We start from the raw sequence: 17,988 nt of genomic DNA, 5'->3' as shown, positions 1-17,988 counted from the left end.
ATATATGAGTATGGGCAACATAGGATTATTTGTAAAGTGGCTTATTCATCAAAAAATGATTTTAACATTGGTTTATTCATAAAAGGTACATTATTCATTAAAAAACATTGGGATCTTTTGTTATGTTTTGAGCGTCTCATGGGTATGGAACTTCTATTCGTAATTTGCTTCTTAGCTATTTATAAGTATTTGAATCTACAAAATGGTAAAAATTAACTTAACTCGTTAGCAGAGGATAAATTTAACCGTGTAAATATATATTTTTTAAAACACGCGTTGACCCCTAAATTTTTTGCAACACTCGTCCATGGAAATTTGCTTATCACTTTGCAAAATATGTAGACTACATTTGGAAGAAAAAAGTTCAAGATGGAAGCCCTTTGTTAAACGACAAAAAATTTCAGGCACATAAGTGCTAAAAATTCATTTTTCGCTATGAGAAAAATACACGGTTTATCATTCTAAATAATTAAATATCATTGTACATATTTATTATTTATGTCATTTTAAATAATTAGGTACCATTATTACTTTTAAGTTTTTTTATTAATTAAATGATAATTATTTATTTTAAATGGAGTAATATAAAAAATATTTTTTACCATCTAGAGTGTTATTTTGGTTTTTTCTCACTTGCTATTTATAGAAAAAATAAAAAATTTACCCTTAAAAGTATATGAATCTAAACTTTTACCTCTTATTCTTAATAAATATCTTTTTATTAATATATATATTTTTTTGACTAAAAAGGTCAACAACCAAGAGTAAAGGCCTATGCACTTTTAGGGTATTTGCCTATTTATACCTTTGTTTTGGGTGATGGGTCTGCCATGGCGGGCAGGAAACGGGCTAAACCATGTAATTGGGCCAAAGCTGGACTAACGACGGCCCATATATTTTCTGTCTATATTTAAAGAGGTGAAAACTCAAAAGTATTATCGCTGTTTCAGTTTCCCGCTAATACCCAATTTTGTGTTTTTTGGCTGAAAGTTTATTTTTTCTAACTTAAAAATTAAAAAATCTACTCAACAATGGAGGTAATGCTCTAGCAGAGAAAAAAAAAATCTTCTGCTTAATCTCTGAAATCCCAATTTTCGCTGTTCTATCTTCTGTTCTATCTTCTCGATAAACTTCGCTGGAGAACTTGCGAAGCAGGAGAATCCGAAAAGGGCTTTTTTTTTTGGTTGAATCGGAGATAATCGGCGATGGAAACTCCGGACGAGTTAATGGAGGACGTTTCGGAGGTGGTTCCGGAACGATCGAGAGGCCCGAGGCTGTTCATCAAGGAAATGGTGATGAGGAACTTCAAGTCCTATGCCGGCGAACAGCGCGTTGGCCCTTTCCACAAGGTTAGGGTTTTTCGATTTTCTTCTTTTTCTGTTTCTTTATTTCCGATTTATCTTGTATAATTCAGGTTTGGGGTTTCTTTATTGTTTCTGTCGGTAGTTGAATTTCTCTGTCTATAACGGAAAGAGGAAAAAAGGAAACTAATTTCAAGTGTATTTTTCAATTTCTTTTTCATTTTCCCAATGTGAGAGGGCTTTATCTGCAAGTCCAGAAATTTTTTAATTGGTAACTGAAATTTATAATTTGTATTTGTTTTTATTTGCTCTGTGTGGAATCAGAGTTTTTCTGCAGTTGTTGGACCGAACGGTAGTGGGAAAAGCAATGTGATTGATGCGATGCTGTTCGTATTCGGAAAGCGAGCTAAGCAAGTAGGCTAAAGTTTGTTTTTGGTTTAGTTATAAATTTTCATCTTTGAATGAAGTTTTAAATCTGAATTTTGCTTCTTTAGCCTTTTCTTTTTACCCTCTTAACTTGGCAATTTATGTGTGCAGATGCGATTAAATAAGGTTTCGGAGCTTATCCATAACTCTACCAATCACCAGAATCTGGATAGTGCTGGAGTTTCTGTTCACTTCCAGGAGATCGTTGATCTGGTAAGTAAAGTTCTCTCCACTGCAAGATATGTTTTTATCCACTCTTTGATCTTTGAGAGTAAAAGATGAAAAATAGAACCCAGCAAATTCCTAGTTCTATGAAAAAACTTTGCTTGCCTGTTGATTACAGGATGATGGAACATATGAAGCTGTTCCTGGTAGCGATTTTGTAATTACCAGGGTGGCATTTCGGGACAATTCTTCAAAATATTACATCAATGACCGTGGTAGCAATTTTACTGAAGTTACGAGGAAACTGAAAGGGAAAGGAATTGACTTGGATAATAACCGTTTCTTGATTCTTCAGGTTCACAGTTGTCACACAGCTAGTCTAGTTTGCATAAGGAGTTTGTCAAAAGGTACTTTAACAATTCTCTTGTGGGTTTTGATTAGGGTGAAGTAGAGCAGATTTCTATGATGAAGCCAAAAGCTCAAGGACCCCATGATGAAGGCTTTCTGGAATACCTTGAGGACATCATCGGAACTAATAAATATGTAGAAAAAATTGACGAGTCATTGAAGGAGTGAGTACTTTGTCTGTTCCTTCCTCCTGCATCCATTTCCCATTTTTATTGCACATACATGCTACTTGTGTCACTGCCAGCGACATAGTATTCTTGTAACATGTAAAACAGAACGTTAGACTTAGATGTATATGTGATGTATGAGCTGAGTATAAAATTCCATGAACAAATTGTACAGAAAATTGAAATAGGTAATTTTTTTGCTTACTATTGGCAATCAGCATTCTTAATTGAGATAATAATACATATATACTTTGATTATTCTACTGTTATGCTTCCCAACGTAAGCATTTGACTTATATAATCGAACATGGTTATGTTGGCAGCTACGCATTAGTGATTGGGATTATCTCTAGATTCTCTACTCTTTATGGTATATAATCAGAAGAATCTGTGAAATTCTTAATCTGATGTAGGATTCTCGTATGCTTAATTCTCTGTTTTGCTTTATTGGTTCAGGTTAGAAACCCTCAATGAGAAGAGATCTGGAGTGGTGCAAATGGTTAAGTTGGCAGAGAAAGAAAGGGATGGCTTGGAGGTGCGTGTAGTTTTTATGTTAGATTTTGGCACACCATATTCAGATATGTTTTGCTTAAGAGTCAATATATCGGTAAAACAGGGTGTCAAGAATGAAGCAGAAGCCTACATGCTGAAAGAGTTGTCTCTTTTGAAATGGCAAGAGAAAGCCACAGCATTGGCACACAACGATACCAATACAAAAATGGTCGAGTTACAAGAAAAAGTGTCTCACATAGAAGAAAATCTAAAGATTGAAAGGTAACTTTTAAATGAAATTTTTATAGTTGATGGGAAGGACTTGCGTTAAACTTTGATTTCATAATCCAGGGAGAAGATTCAAGAAAATAACAGTGCACTGAAGGAGCTCGAATCTGTGCATGATAAGTATATGAAACGACAAGAGGTTTGATTACATATTCATAATATTACGATTTCTTGTTCGTCAAAGCATTATATTAGTCATTTTGTCATGAATGTGTTTAATCTTTTCGTTTACATGAGTAGGAACTAGATAATGAACTCAAAAAATGCAAAGAAGAATTCAAGCAGTTTGAAAGGGAGGACGTCAAATATCGGGAAGATTTAAAGCATATGAAGCAAAAGATCAAGAAACTGACAGATAAAGTTGAAAAGGTAAGAAAATGCTTTAGTTATATAGTTAACGAACTGAATGGATTCATAAATCTTAAATCTGGATTCCAATTCAGGATTCATCAAAGATTGAAGACCTAGAGAAAGAGAGTGAGAACTCAACAAATCTGATACCAAAACTTGAAGAAAACATTCCAAAACTGCAAAAGCTCTTGGCAGAAGAGGAGAAAGTGCTAGAGGAAATTATAGAGAATTCAAAAGGTGGTAACTGGTACTTAATTTTTCTGGTTTTAGGAATTGTAGAGTGGAGACTATATTGTTCCTATGTTATTTTAGCATAAAAGAAAATGCTTGTTATCTATCGTAGTATAAATGCTAATTGCTAAGAGCATATGTGGTTGGGCAACTGTTTTCTAACTTATTTTGTACTTTGATTGATTCGCAAGCAGTTGAAACAGAGAGATACCGATCTGAGCTTACAAAAGTTCGTGCTGCTTTGGAACCTTGGGAAAAGCAACTGATTGAGCATAACGGAAAACTTGAAGTTGCATGTACCGAAAAAAAGCTTCTGGATGAAAAGGTCAGGTTTAGGGTTATATTGAGAGTTTAAGGGTCTTAATATAATAACTATTCCATACGCTAGCTACACTGTTTCTTGTTTATTTTATTATCGTGTCGAATTTCCTTTTGAGTTTCTTAAGAAATTGTTTTTCTACCACAACGTATGATTTTAGCCCATTGTTTCTTTGTCTGAAAAAAAAAAAGGAAAAATTATACGATTTTAGCCAGCTCTGAATTCTTGCGTTCTCAAACGTTGTATCTTATCATTTTTGTTTTAACTCCAAAAGGATTCCAAACGTTGGGCTGAAAGTAGTTGATTTTTTCAGCATGAAGCTGGTCGTGTGGCTTTTGAAGATGCTCAAAAGCAGATGGAAAAGATATTGGGAGCCATTGAAACGAAAACTGCGAGCATCACAAAAATTCAGCACGATCTAGAAAGGAACAAACTTGAAGCACTGGAAGCTCGTAAAGCAGAGCAAGTTCGTGTTTAATGAATACATTTGAACTTGAATGTCTTTTGTTCATTCTTTGAAATTGTGGATATGATGAGAAATGCACTTTTGTAGGAATGCATCAGAGAACAAGAAGAACTGATTCCTCTTGAACAAGCTACGAGACAGAAGGTTGCGGAACTCAAGTCTGTTATGGATTCTGAGAAGAGTCAGGGATCAGTTTTAAAGGCAGTTTTGCAGGCTAAGGATTCCAACCGGATACAGGGAATATATGGTCGAATGGGCGACTTAGGAGCCATTGACGGTGAGCGTAATTTTTTAGCACGGTTAGTCTTGATTGCAGTACTTTTTTTCGCTCTTCAAATCCCACATGGTAATAATAGTCTTCTTATTTCAATGGGTAAAGATGCTACAAGTGGAAATCTTATGATGTTAACATTCACTCTTTTTTCCTTCGTTCTATGTCATTGGAGTTCCATCATTTCTCGATCAAATATATGGTACTTACATTGTGTTTTTAATCTGTTGAAGTTTGCTGGTGCGAAGCGAGAAGACTTCTCGCTTATTTTGTGCTCTTTTGTTTATATTATTTACATCATTACCATATAATTGTTAATATTTGGTTCGTGTTCTGCCTTTTTTTTTGCGGAGGAATTTAATTCTTTGTTGAAATGATGTCATCATTGCAGCAAAATATGACGTCGCCATATCAACATCATGCGCTGGACTTGATTACATAGTGGTGGAGACAACCGGTGCGGCACAAGCATGTGTGGAGCTACTGCGGAGAGAGAACCTGGGTGTCGCAACATTCATGATATTGGTACTTAGGTGTATTATAGTGATTGGTCTAATTGTTTGCTTTTTTTAATAAATACAGGAAAAACTGAAGAATTTCTGAACTTCTATTATTTATCATTCTGTAACCCTACAATAGCACATATATACACAAATGACTAATAAGGAAATAACTAACTAGCTTGATTCTCTCCTAAAATCAAGAAACAAAATTATGAGAAAAGATCACAACCGATCTCTCCTTTTATTCCTAAAATACTTTCCTAAACTAACTTCCCTAACTTTTGACTTCCGAATTCAACACTCCCCCTCAAGCTGGAGAATATATATCATATAACCCCAGCTTGCAAATTAAGTCTTCAAAGTTAGGTCTTGGTAGAGCTTTGGTGAGGATGTCTGCCGTTTGTTGCTTGGTAGGAATGTAGTTCAATTTAACTGTCTCACTAGTCACCTTCTCTGTGATGAAATGTCTGTCAATCTCAACGTGCTTAGTCCTGTCATGATGCACGGGATTCTTGGCTATGCTTATAGCTGCCTGATTATCACACATCATCAGAATAGGAAATGACCTCATTTGTCCCAGTTCACTTAGAACCCTTTTTATCCAAATCCCTTCACAAATTCCCTGTGCTAGTGCTTTGTACTCAGCTTCTGCACTACTTTTGGCTACCACTGATTGCTTCTTGCTCCTCCAGGTAACAAGATTGCCCCAGACAAAGGAACAATATCCAGACGTTGACCGTCTATCAATGAGATTTCCTGCCTAATCTGCATCTGAATACACTTCAGTGTCACGGTTTTTTGTCTTTATGAAGAATAGGCCTTTCCCTGGGGTCATTTTTAAGTATCTAAGAACTCTGTAGACTGCTTCCATGTGTTCCTCTGTAGGGCTGTGCATGAATTGACTTACAACACTTACTGCAAAACCAATATCTGGCCGAGTGTGTGACAGATAGATCAAGCGTCCAACAAGACGCTGATATCTCCCCCTGTCTACTGGAGCACTTTCTTTCTCGGTGCCAAGTTTCTTTTGACTGTCCATAGGAGTATCAACTGGTTTGCATCCAAGCATACCGGTCTCCTTAAGAAGGTCCAAAATATATTTCCTTTGAGAAACTACAATACCTTTACTCGATCTAGCCACTTCCATTCCAAGGAAATATTTCAGATTTCCAAGGTCTTTAACTTCAAACTCTTCTGACAAATACTTCTTCAACTCCTGTAGTTCCTTCACATCATTCCCCGATAGAATAATATCATCGACATAGACTATCAATATGGCAATTTTCTCAGCATGAGATTTCTTGACAAACAGAGTATGATCAGACTGACCCTGTACATAGCCAAGCTTCAAGACTGCCTTTGTGAATCTGTCAAACCAGGCTCGGGGAGATTGTTTAAGGCCATACAAGGACTTCCGGAGTTTGCAAACTTGATTCTTTGTCATACTTCCTTCAAAGCCAGGTGGAATTTTCATGTAGACCTCTTCTTCTAGGTCACCATGTAGGAAGGCATTTTTTATGTCCAGTTGTTGCAAACACCAATCTTGGTTGACTGCCAATGAAAGAAGAATTCTGATAGTGTTAAGTTTTGCAACAGGAGCAAAAGTCTCTTGATAGTCTATTCCATAGGATTGTGTAAATCCTCTAGCTACCAACCGAGCCTTGAATCTCTCGACTGATCCATCTGCCTTGTACTTTATAGTGAAAATCCACTTGCACCCCACGGGCCTTTTCCCACCTGGTAAATCCGTGATAGTCCATGTCCCATTCTTCTCAAGTGCATCAATCTCATCTTGTACTGCCTTCTTCCATTCAAAATTTTGTAATGCCTCATGTATTGTGTTGGGAATCTGAGTATCATCAAGAGAAGTAGCAAATGCTCTGTAAGATGGTGATAGCCCTTCATACGTGACATAATTCCCAATTGGATGATCTGTACATCTCCTAACACCCTTCCTCAATGCAATTGGCAGGGTAGAGTCATCAACGCTGGGAGTTGACACATCTCCCTCCCTATCCGTACCCATGTTTTCTTCAGGTGGACTTGAAATTGAGTCAATATATTGGCCACATGTTGGCTGTGATCTGTGCTCTAGCTCCTGTCTTTTCTTCCCCCTAATGTAGACTTGTAAATTCTCATTAGCAAGCTGTGGGGCTACAGATTGAACAGGCACGGGAGAAGACACATTTGTGGGCTGGACGGGAGATGGAACATTTGTGTTTGTGGGCTGGACTGATAACGGCACAGGTGTGGATGAGTCAATGGGCACGGTTTGAGAAGGCCGTGGTGACTCTGAGTGAGACGAGGGTACTGACTCAAGAATAGACTCCCAAATTTGATGTTCATTCATGCTCTCCCCCTGAACACGAGATTTGGGATAGAAGAACACGTGTTCAAAGAAAGAAACATCCATGGTGGTGTAAAATCTTTTGCTTATTGGAGAATAACATTTGTACCCTTTTTGGGTTGGAGAGTATCCTAGGAAGATGCACTTATTGGCTCTAGGATCAAATTTGCTACGGTGTTGAGGATACACATGAACGAATGCTGTGCAACCAAATACTTTGGGTGGTAAATCAGATGAAACTGCACGGGTGTGAGGAAAATTTTCCAGAAGAAGCTGACGTGGAGATTGAAAGGTAAGGACTCTGGATGGCATGCGGTTAATCAAATAGGTAGCTGTGAGAATGGCTTCCCCCCAGAAATAGTTAGGAACATTAGACGAAAACATAAGACACCGGGCAACCTCCAAGAGGTGTCTATTCTTGCGTTCAGCCACCCCGTTTTGTTGTGGGGTGTCAACACAAGAACTTAAGTGGATAATCCCGTGGTTCTGAAGGTAGGTATTGAGACTACTAGTAAAGTATTCCCTAGCATTGTCTGATTTGAGTACCTGAATTCTAGAATTGAATTGATTTTGAACCATAAGATTGAAGGTGTGAAAAATTTGTCCAACTTCTGACTTTTCTTTCATAAGATAAACCCAAGTTACCCGTGTATGATCATCAACAAAGGTCACAAACCATCGAGTTCCAGAAACATTTTTTATACGTGAGGGTCCCCACACATCACTATGGATCAAAGAAAAAACAGTTGAAGGTTTGTATGGGATTTGAGGATATACTGTTCGAGTATGCTTTGCAATCTGACAAATTTCACAATGAAAAGATGCTGGATTTTTATTGATAAATAATTTGGGAAACAGTTTTGCAAGATACACAAAGCTAGGATGACCAAGACGATAGTGTAACAATATAATTTCACTATCTTTATTGACATTGGAATTTGACACAGAATTAAAAGACCCTAAAAGACTCTGAGACTGGACACAACTTGCTTGTGAGACTTGGTTTGAGGATCGGTCACATGAGAGGAGATAGAGCCCGGAGCACAGTTCAGCACTGCCAATCATCTTCCCCGATTTCAAGTCCTGAAAAATACACAAGTTTGGATAAAATTTAGTAACACATTGAAGGTCACAAGCCAATTTACTAATGGACAAAAGATTACAATCCAAGTTTGGAACATGGAGGACAGAGTCGAGATACAACTCTTTAGTAAGTTTGATGGAACCTGTCCCGGCGATTTTTGACTTTGAAACCATCAGCTATATGGACGGACGAGTGACCACTACTTGGCTTGTAATTTTGGAGAAGGGCAGCATCTCCTGTCATGTGATTAGAAGCGCCTGTGTCTACTATCCATGGTTAGCAGTGAAGGCTGTATGCGGATCAGTTTAAGCAACCAAACCAGCCCCAGTAATGCTGCCACTGCCGACTTGACTAAACAGTTTCTGCAGTACATCCATCTGTTCTTTGTTGAATGGGCTAGGCTCGGGAACATGAGCACTATCTGAATTGGAGGCCACATGTGCTTTGCTGTCTCTATCAAACCGTGGCTTTGGTTTCCAATCTGCTGGTTTGCCGTGGAGCTTCCAGCAAGCCTCCTTGTAATGGCCTAGTTTCTTACAGTAATCACACCAAGGCCTTTCCCGTTTCTGATGATCTCCGCCATTACTGTTGAATGACCGAACAGCAAGGGCAGAGGCATCTAACGGTGAGGCATGTTGTTCCTTAGATCCCATCATCACTTTCTTTCTACTTTCTTCACGCCTAACCTCGGAGAAGGCCTCCCTGAGACTGGGCAGTGGTTTAGTGCCCATGATTCGACCCCGAACATCATCCAACTCCCTGTTAAGTCCTAGGAAAAACTTGAACAGCCTTTTTTGTTCCACAACCTGCCTGTACGTTGCTGCGTCGTCCGGACATTTCCATGAGTGAGTCTCGAATAAGTCAAGTTGCTGCCAATACCGTATGAGTGTGCTGTAATACTGAGTGACGGACTGCTCTCCTTGGCGGAAGTCATGAAGGGCTGATTCTACTTGAAATAGTTCTGAAGTATTTTCAGAACTGGAGTAAGTTTCTTTGGTTGCATCCCATATTTCTTTTGCAGTTCCAAACAACAAGAAATTTTCACCTATGTCATTGTTCATGGAATTGATAAGCCATGACATGATCATACTATTTTCTATCTTCCACTTCTTGAAACCCGAATCTGTAGTCTCTGGCATGGCTGCTTCTCCTGTGCAGATGAACAACAACACAGATTGCGACCATTGTAAGTAATTATGGCCATTTAATTTGTGTCCTGTGATGAGAATAGGAGAAGATTCGCTGCCACCAAGGTTTGGAATCTCTGATCTGCCTCCTGATTTTGGGGTTGTGACACTGGATGTTTGTGATGATGCCATTCCGTATTTTGTCATGTCTCAAATATTGCGGAAAAAAAATGAGAGGAAAGACTGAATATGGTTGCTGGAAATATATAAGAGAAACCGGAGATAATTGGCCTGAGAACAATGAAGAAGTGGCCAGAAAACTTGGCGAGAGGTGGCCGGAATAAGAGATGGCCAGAGAGAGATGGCCGGAATGAGAGATGGCCAGAGAGAGATGACCGGAATGAGTGATGGCCGAAGTGAGAGATGGCCGGAAGGGATTAGGGTTCAGAAAACTGGCTCTGATACAATGAAGAATTTCTGAACTTCTATTATTTATCATTCTGTAACCCTACAATAGCATATATATACACAAATGACTAATAAGGAAATAACTAACTAGCTTGATTCTCTCCTAAAATCAGGAAACAAAATTATGAGAAAAGATCACAACTGATCTCTCCTTTTATTCCTAAAATACTTTCCTAAACTAACTACCCTAACTTTTGACTTCTGAATTCAACAAAAACTATTCGTAATTACTATTTACCTTTTTCTTTTACAGATCATTAATTATATGTTTTTGGCTGAACAGTAATTAGTCATATGAAAGTTGGACAAATTATTGTTTTTTGTTTTTCTTAGGGAAATATACGTAGAAATGTTTGTTGGCAAATTTTGATAATTCTTAGTATTTTTCAGAAACTAAATTTAAAAAACTTAAATGTTACTGTATAAATTGAAATTACTTGCTATCTATTGGTTATTGGATCTTGGATTAATTATTTTTTGTTTTTCTTAAGGAAATATACGTGGAAAAGTTTGTTGGCAAATTTTGATAATTATTAATATTTTTCAGTAAGTAAATTTGAAAACCTAAAATAGTTTTGTATAATTTGAAATTACTTGCTATCTAGGGAGAATGTAGTAAATCTCTTGGATCTATTGGTTAATATTATTTGAAATTATTTGCTATCTATTGGAGAATGTAGTAAATTACTTGTTATAGCATATCTATTGGTTATTGGATCTCATAAACGATGTACTAAAACACAATAAAATCTCAAGGTGGCTATTGGATGTCATAAGCTATGTGTACTAAACACGATAAAATCTCACGGTGTAAGCTATAAATCTATCTCAACAATCTTAGATAATCACCAAGCATAGGCGATGTTAGAAAAAACAAAGGGGACCTTTATTTAAACTTCGTTTGCGCTGTGGTTAACTTGGTAGCCACTTTAATATTTAGTGGTGTTATGTTATAACCTTTGGGTAGAACTCATCCCCAAAAGCTAGCTTGTAGGGAGAGGGTGCCCAAGTGGTTAGAAACCCACATGCTAAGCCCACTTTAACAATGTGGGACTCAACCATGATCCTAACATACCACCACGCTTTTGACACCGACGTCCACGGCGGCCCACTTGGGATGGCCCACTTTGGATGGCCCACTCTGGCCTTTCCAGGTCGCCCCTTCCGCAACGTGGGCCTGAGGAGGGGCATGCTCTGATACCAATTGTTATAACTCTTGGGTAGAACTCATCCCCAAAAGCTAGTTTGTAGGGAGGGTGTGCCCAAGTAGTTATAAACCCACATGCTAAGCCCATACTTTAGCAGTGTGGGACTCAACCAGGATTTTAACATTTTAACAATTGATATTTTTCTGTACAAGTATTAGTTGCATATTCTGTACGTGCCATATATGTGACTCACGATATTTTCTGACTATGTTATAATTAATTTCGTTGTCAGGAAAAGCAAGTTCATATGTTACCAAAGTTGAAAGAGAAGGTGCAAACTCCGGAGGGAGTTCCACGGCTTTTTGATTTAATTAAAGTTCATGATGAACGAATGAAACTTGCTTTCTTTGCGGCGCTAGGAAACACCATTGTTGCTAAAGATCTTGACCAGGTGGGGTTTCATGGTGATGTGTATCTAATGGTTCTTTGTTCTGTACGCATGTTCATTACTAGTTCATACTTCATAGTTCTAGAAGCATATTGACATTCTTCTTAATGTATGCTGAGACAATTAAATGTCTGTTTGCATATTTGTTTTTCTGGATCAGTTGCCTATGCTAAACAGTGCTACGTCATGTCAAGTCTTTCTTTTTTTCCCTTTCTCTTATATCAAAACCTACTAAAAGTTTTTCATGGGACATCTTAAAAATGGTTCAGACAATACATCGATCACCATTTTCAAATGTAACCAATTTTAAAACCTCGGAGTTTCTATGTTTTGATATCAAGTTCATTTTAGGATTTGAATAAGTGTAAGAACATTTTATGGCCAATTACAGGCAACTCGAATTGCATACAGTGGAAACAAAGAATTTCGGAGAGTGGTGACACTTGATGGTGCATTGTTTGAAAAATCCGGTACAATGAGTGGTGGGGGAGGTAAGCCTCGAGGTGGTAGGATGGGCACATCTATCCGGGTCACCAGTGTATCCGCAGAAGCTGTCGCAAATGCCGAGAAGGAGCTCTTTATGATGGTTGAGAAATTGAAAAGCATCCGTGAAAGGATTTCGGATGCAGTGAGGAGATATCAAGCCTCAGAGAAAACAGTTGCACACTTGGAGATGGAATTAGCTAAAACACAGAAAGAGGTAATGATATGTCCAAGGTTTCTTTCATATTTTTGAGAAGAATTTGTTAGCTTAATAATTTCCATTTTCACAGATTGACAGTCTGGATACACAACACAATTATCTTGAAAAGCAACGTGATTCCCTGGAAGCAGCGTCACAGCCAAAGCAGGAGGAACTTAATCGGCTTGAGGAGCTCAAGAATATTATTTCTGCTGAAGAAAAGGTGATTGATAAACTCATAAAAGGGTCTGAGAAGTTGAAAGACAAGGTGATTGAAATATTTGATTTTACCTTATTTTGTTTAGTTCCATCTTTACCTTTTCTTGATCCTGACCACAGCGTGGTCAATTTGGGTCTGTGTGTTGTATTTTTGGGCTGTTTTTTAGTTCTAATAGAATTTTGAAACTTTGGATATTTAGCTTTAATTCCAATTTCTTATCATGTCTGTTTTCAGGCCTCAGAACTTCAGAGAAATATTGAAAATGCAGGTGGCGAAAGATTGAAAGCTCAGAAGTCAAAAGTCAACAAGATCCAGTCTGTAAGTACATATATTACCATTTATTATGTGTGAGACTGGTGTTCTTTTCTAATTAATTCTACCAATTTTAGGATATCGAAAAAAATAGCACAGATATCAACCGTCACAAAGTCCAAATAGAGACTGGCCAGAAGACGATAATGAAGTTAAGAAAGGGGATTGATGACTCAAGGTTGGAGATTGAACGACTCAGTCAGGAGAAGGAAAAATTGCGAGACAAATTCAAAGAAGTAGAACAGAAGGCTTTTACAGTTCAAGAGAACTACAAAAAGATACAAGAGGTGGAACAATTCATTTTTTGTCTTGTTGTATGCATTTAGTAAACAATAAAAGAATTTTCATCAACTTTGCCTTTTTTATGCTGAATTGGTTTTACTTCTATCTTGTTATCTTTGCATTTCATAGCTTATTGATAAACATAAAGAGGTACTGGATAAAGCAAAGTCTGACTACAACAAGATGAAAAAGACCGTTGACGAATTGCGAGCCTCTGAGGTACCAAGATGTCAAATGCTCCTTACTGTTACCACCTTTTCCCTTAACTACTTATTTTAATCAGGTTACTATTGTTATCATTTATTTTCGGGAGTGGATGTTAACAATCTCGTCAAAATGTTGAAGGTTGATGCAGATTATAAATTCAAAGATATGAAGAAGCTGTACAACGAGTTGGAACTGAAGGGGAAGGGTTACAAGAAAAAGCTTGATGAATTGAAAAATGCTCTTACAAAGCATATGGAGCAGTATGTCGATTGGATTGATTTGTGTTGATAGTGTGCATTTGATTATTATGCATAATTCAGTTATTTCAAAACCAAAAATGTTGATATCTTATTGGTTACAGAATTCAGAGAGATTTAGTGGACCCTGAAAAGCTTCAAGCAATCTTGACAGATGAAACTTTTAAGAAGCCTTGTGACCTTAAAAGATGCCTTGAAATGGTCACATTACTGGAGACACAACTGAAGGAGATGAATCCAAACCTTGATTCCATTGCAGAGTATGTCTTTCCCTTGCCGACAAAATTGTGTTCTTCCTAATTTATGCTAATTGAGCTTGTTTTTAAAAGGTACCGGAGTAAGGTCTCGGTGTATAGTGATCGAGTTGAGGACCTTAACACAGTCACTCAACAGCGTGACAACATAAAGAAACAATATGATGAATGGAGAAAAAAGAGGCACGGTCCTTTTATGAATATATTATATATCCTGCATGCGTACATATCTTTATTGTTTGTTCCCCAAACGATCAATTCTAAATCGAATGAGATGACTATAATTTTAGGTTGGATGAGTTCATGGCAGGGTTCAATTCTATATCTTTGAAGTTGAAGGAAATGTATCAGGTTTGTAAACTGAGCTCTCTCTCTCTCTCTCTGACTTTTCTTTTAATTATAACTCCTGTATGAGATCAGTTTCAATTTCCAAAAACCTTTTTGCCGCCTTTGTTTGCTAATTGAATATGTTTATCTTGCTTGAAAAAGTGCATATTCATTTTTTTCCTGATTAGTTATGATGGGATGGAAATTCCTTCACTGCGAATAAATTCAGTTTCTCATATCAGATGCTACTTGTGCCACATTCTTCCTTTCTCCCTATTTTATCCCATAACCTTTATTTTTTTATATTAATATTATTTTTTGCCTTTAAGTGCATTGGCAATATAATGGCTATACTTTTCCTCCCAATGAGGTTTCTACAGATGATCACGCTTGGAGGTGATGCGGAACTTGAACTAGTAGACTCCTTGGATCCTTTCTCTGAAGGTGTTGTTTTCAGTGTTAGGCCACCAAAGAAGAGCTGGAAGAATATTGCCAACTTATCGGGTGGTGAAAAGGTTCTCTGCATATTACTCTTTCCGTATTTTCTCACCTACAGAATGACTATATTTTTCTGTCCACATGACACTTCAATTTGACCTTAGTTTTTACTGTTTTCAGACTCTAAGCTCATTAGCTCTTGTTTTTGCACTGCATCACTACAAGCCTACGCCGTTGTATGTTATGGACGAAATTGATGCTGCACTAGGTACCTCTAATTTCAACTTTCACAAAATAAACGCATTTTTTTAGTCTTCCACTCATTTGTCTGGTTTCTGTGGCACTGTAGATTTTAAGAATGTTTCAATTGTGGGTCATTACGTTAAGGACCGGACAAAGGACGCACAGTTCATAATCATAAGGTAGGTTTAAATCTTTGAGTTGATTATGTTTAGAATTTCTTGTATTTAACTTTGGTTAAGCAGTTAATCCCTCTCTTGCCACCTTACAGCCTTAGGAACAACATGTTTGAGTTGGCTGATCGACTGGTCGGAATATACAAAACTGATAATTGCACGAAGAGCATTACCATCAACCCAGGGAGTTTTGCAGTGTGCGAAAATGCTGCTTGATGGGTTTGCACGTTTGATGGCATTGTTCCGTGATGACATGATTATCCGTGTTTTGAGCTTGCATATATGTAGAGTTAAATATGTATTTATATTTAACTTTTGAGAACCTTTCTAAGTTGTATGTATTCTTACACTGGATAGAATATATGAATCTGCCTCATTGGGACCATTCTAAAACACTTGTCCAAGTGATATGAACAAACCGCAACATTAGCAATAGAGCAACTTCATTAACAGCCACAAACTGGTACAAAATGTAGAACTAAAGTACAGAGATACACGCAAAACCATAAGGTGATTGGCATTGGTAAGTACAGATGAGATGAACTGGTTAGGACAATTAGGCGCGTTAGTTGTGGGGCTGAAGATCAAGACATATAGAGCCTGCAACTCTTGTCACACTGAACTGAGAGGTTCTTTGCCGGAAACGTGCCCGTCGTTGCTCATCATTCGGCGGAGTTTGAAAGAAACTGAACGTGAGGATAGCTCATGAACTGGCTCCTGAGTCACTCTAACAAGATTATAAGACCATGCTCCGAGTAGTGTTCCAGTTATTGGTCCACAACATACACCCAAATGCCTTTATAGCAGGAACTAGCAATTGCTGGTCCCACTGTTCTTGCTGGGTTCACGGATCCACCTGATATTGGTCTGGATATAGAGACTTCATAAATTGTTATCTACCCATCTTTTCCTATTCTTTAATTTATTCTATGTACCAGACTACCAGTTACCGGTCTAGTTAACTTTAGCCCCCATCCCAAAAAAAATAAAATAATAATTACCACTTACTAGGTTAAGTTTGTTAGGCCAGTACTATCTAGTTCCAATTTTGCTCTAACCATGCACCCACGTGAAGTGAAAAGAAGTAAATATTCTTTATTCAATATTAGTTTGGTATAATATTTTGGGACTCATAAGTAGAAAAAAAGTGTTTTTATATAGAGAAATAGTAGAAAATAGGCTAATATGAAAAGCTTAAGAAAGTATATAGGCCAATTTTTAGTTATAGAAATTAATAAGCCATAACTTGTCAAGTTATGATTCATAACCAGATAAGTTATGGACAAACTTGTCAAGTTATGGTTCATAGCCAGACAAGTTATGGATAAAAATCGTGAATAACTTGTCAAGTTATGGTTTATAACCAGACAAGTTATGGACGAAAACAGTAATTTGGCATATTTATTAACTTATGTAAATTATTAGCCTATTAATTTTAATTCACCTCAAATCTTGGACTATTTCCCTCTTTCTTCCTTTTATATATGGGGTCACTCTAATGTGGCTAGATCTTTCTCAAGTTTTCCATGAAAAAGTGAGTAATGGGAAAACTAGGAGTTAGTTTTGCTTACCCGGCCAAAATTGATGTTATGCAAACCGCGGATCCAACTGCTATACCTGCTAACTCGCCAATCTGTGGAACAATAAAAATGTCAAATGATATGATGGACCAATAAAACAAAGGACTTGTAGACTTAAATATTTGAGAAATGTTAGCACTACTTTTTCAGTCACTTTTTTTTATCACTCTTTATATTTACTGTTTGACACGTGAACTCTACTATCATATTTTCTGTTTAAATAATAATATATCATGTTAGTGAAATTCACGTGTTAAACTGTGAATACAAAGAGTGACAAAAAGAGTGACCCTAACATTTTTCTAAATATTTATTGTAACATTTATGGTAATAAGTTGAATGATATAGATATGTACAGCTTTAGTGTCGGTTGCCACGGCCGAAGTGATGAACATCATTGAAAAGGTAACAACTATTTCCATAGTTAGGGCTTGAATTTCTGTTCCGGAAGGAGAAGTAGTGCCAATGTCTTTAATTGGGTGTAATAGTTCGGCCAAAGTAAATCACATATTGCTCCTGTTAGTTGAGCTGCTGCATAGATTTGGGACCTGCAAAGAAATTTGGGAAGTCCCTTGACTGTGTCGTTCTTTAAAACCATTGACAAATTGACGTACATGGTCCAGTCATGGATGATCAATTCAATTATGAGTGAAGAAATGAATTTCTCCGTAAAACTCATTTAAGTATGCCTTGGAATAGTACAGACAATAAATGGGAGTAAGCATGGTTTGGGAAATGAGAATCTTTTTCCTAGTCAACTCAAATTTGAGAGGCTGATAAAGTTTTTAGGGCAGACTATGGGTTGTTTGGCATTGCTTACTAGAAGCTGTAGGATGTTTAGTAGAGGGATTTATTCCCTGATTCGAATCATGATTTTCATAGTTCGCTACAATATTTTCTCTCACAAAAAAATTCACGTAAATCGAAAATGATTCGAATCATATGATTTGAATCCTCCAACTAAATGTCAACTTCTTTGTTTTTTTTTTTGTTTTTTGTTTTT

At 37.2% G+C, this 17,988-nt stretch overlaps 1 protein-coding gene and 1 pseudogene across 2 annotated transcripts; one reads left to right on the top strand and one right to left on the bottom strand.

Annotated features, from left to right (window-relative positions):
• The first annotated feature begins 1,021 nt into the window (after window positions 1–1,021).
• On the top strand, window positions 1,022–15,837 carry LOC21396775 (structural maintenance of chromosomes protein 4). 2 transcript variants are annotated; one of them, XM_024169458.1, is made up of 28 exons: window positions 1,022–1,349; window positions 1,626–1,715; window positions 1,839–1,940; window positions 2,071–2,247; window positions 2,334–2,464; window positions 2,924–3,002; window positions 3,084–3,241; window positions 3,311–3,386; window positions 3,488–3,616; window positions 3,691–3,835; window positions 4,024–4,154; window positions 4,462–4,614; window positions 4,702–4,891; window positions 5,277–5,410; window positions 11,855–12,013; window positions 12,402–12,710; window positions 12,784–12,960; window positions 13,147–13,230; window positions 13,302–13,511; window positions 13,636–13,725; window positions 13,852–13,973; window positions 14,075–14,230; window positions 14,300–14,407; window positions 14,515–14,575; window positions 14,932–15,066; window positions 15,170–15,257; window positions 15,339–15,411; window positions 15,501–15,837. In XM_024169458.1, exons 1-28 carry the CDS (start codon window positions 1,206–1,208, stop codon window positions 15,619–15,621), a joined length of 3,732 nt encoding a protein of 1,243 aa, XP_024025226.1. In that variant the 5' UTR covers window positions 1,022–1,205; the 3' UTR covers window positions 15,622–15,837. The 2 variants fall into 2 exon arrangements, with proteins under 2 accessions (XP_024025226.1, XP_024025229.1); XM_024169461.1 differs by lacking the exon at window positions 14,300–14,407.
• Window positions 15,838–16,017: 180 nt separating this feature from the next.
• Window positions 16,018–17,601, bottom strand: LOC112092738 (annotated as a pseudogene).
• Between the last annotated feature and the right edge of the window lie 387 nt (window positions 17,602–17,988).

This window comes from Morus notabilis, unplaced genomic scaffold (assembly GCF_000414095.1).
Source record: "Morus notabilis unplaced genomic scaffold, ASM41409v2 Scaffold897, whole genome shotgun sequence".
Taxonomy (NCBI): Eukaryota; Viridiplantae; Streptophyta; class Magnoliopsida; order Rosales; family Moraceae; genus Morus; species Morus notabilis.
This window is presented reverse-complemented; position numbering and strand designations above follow the sequence as displayed.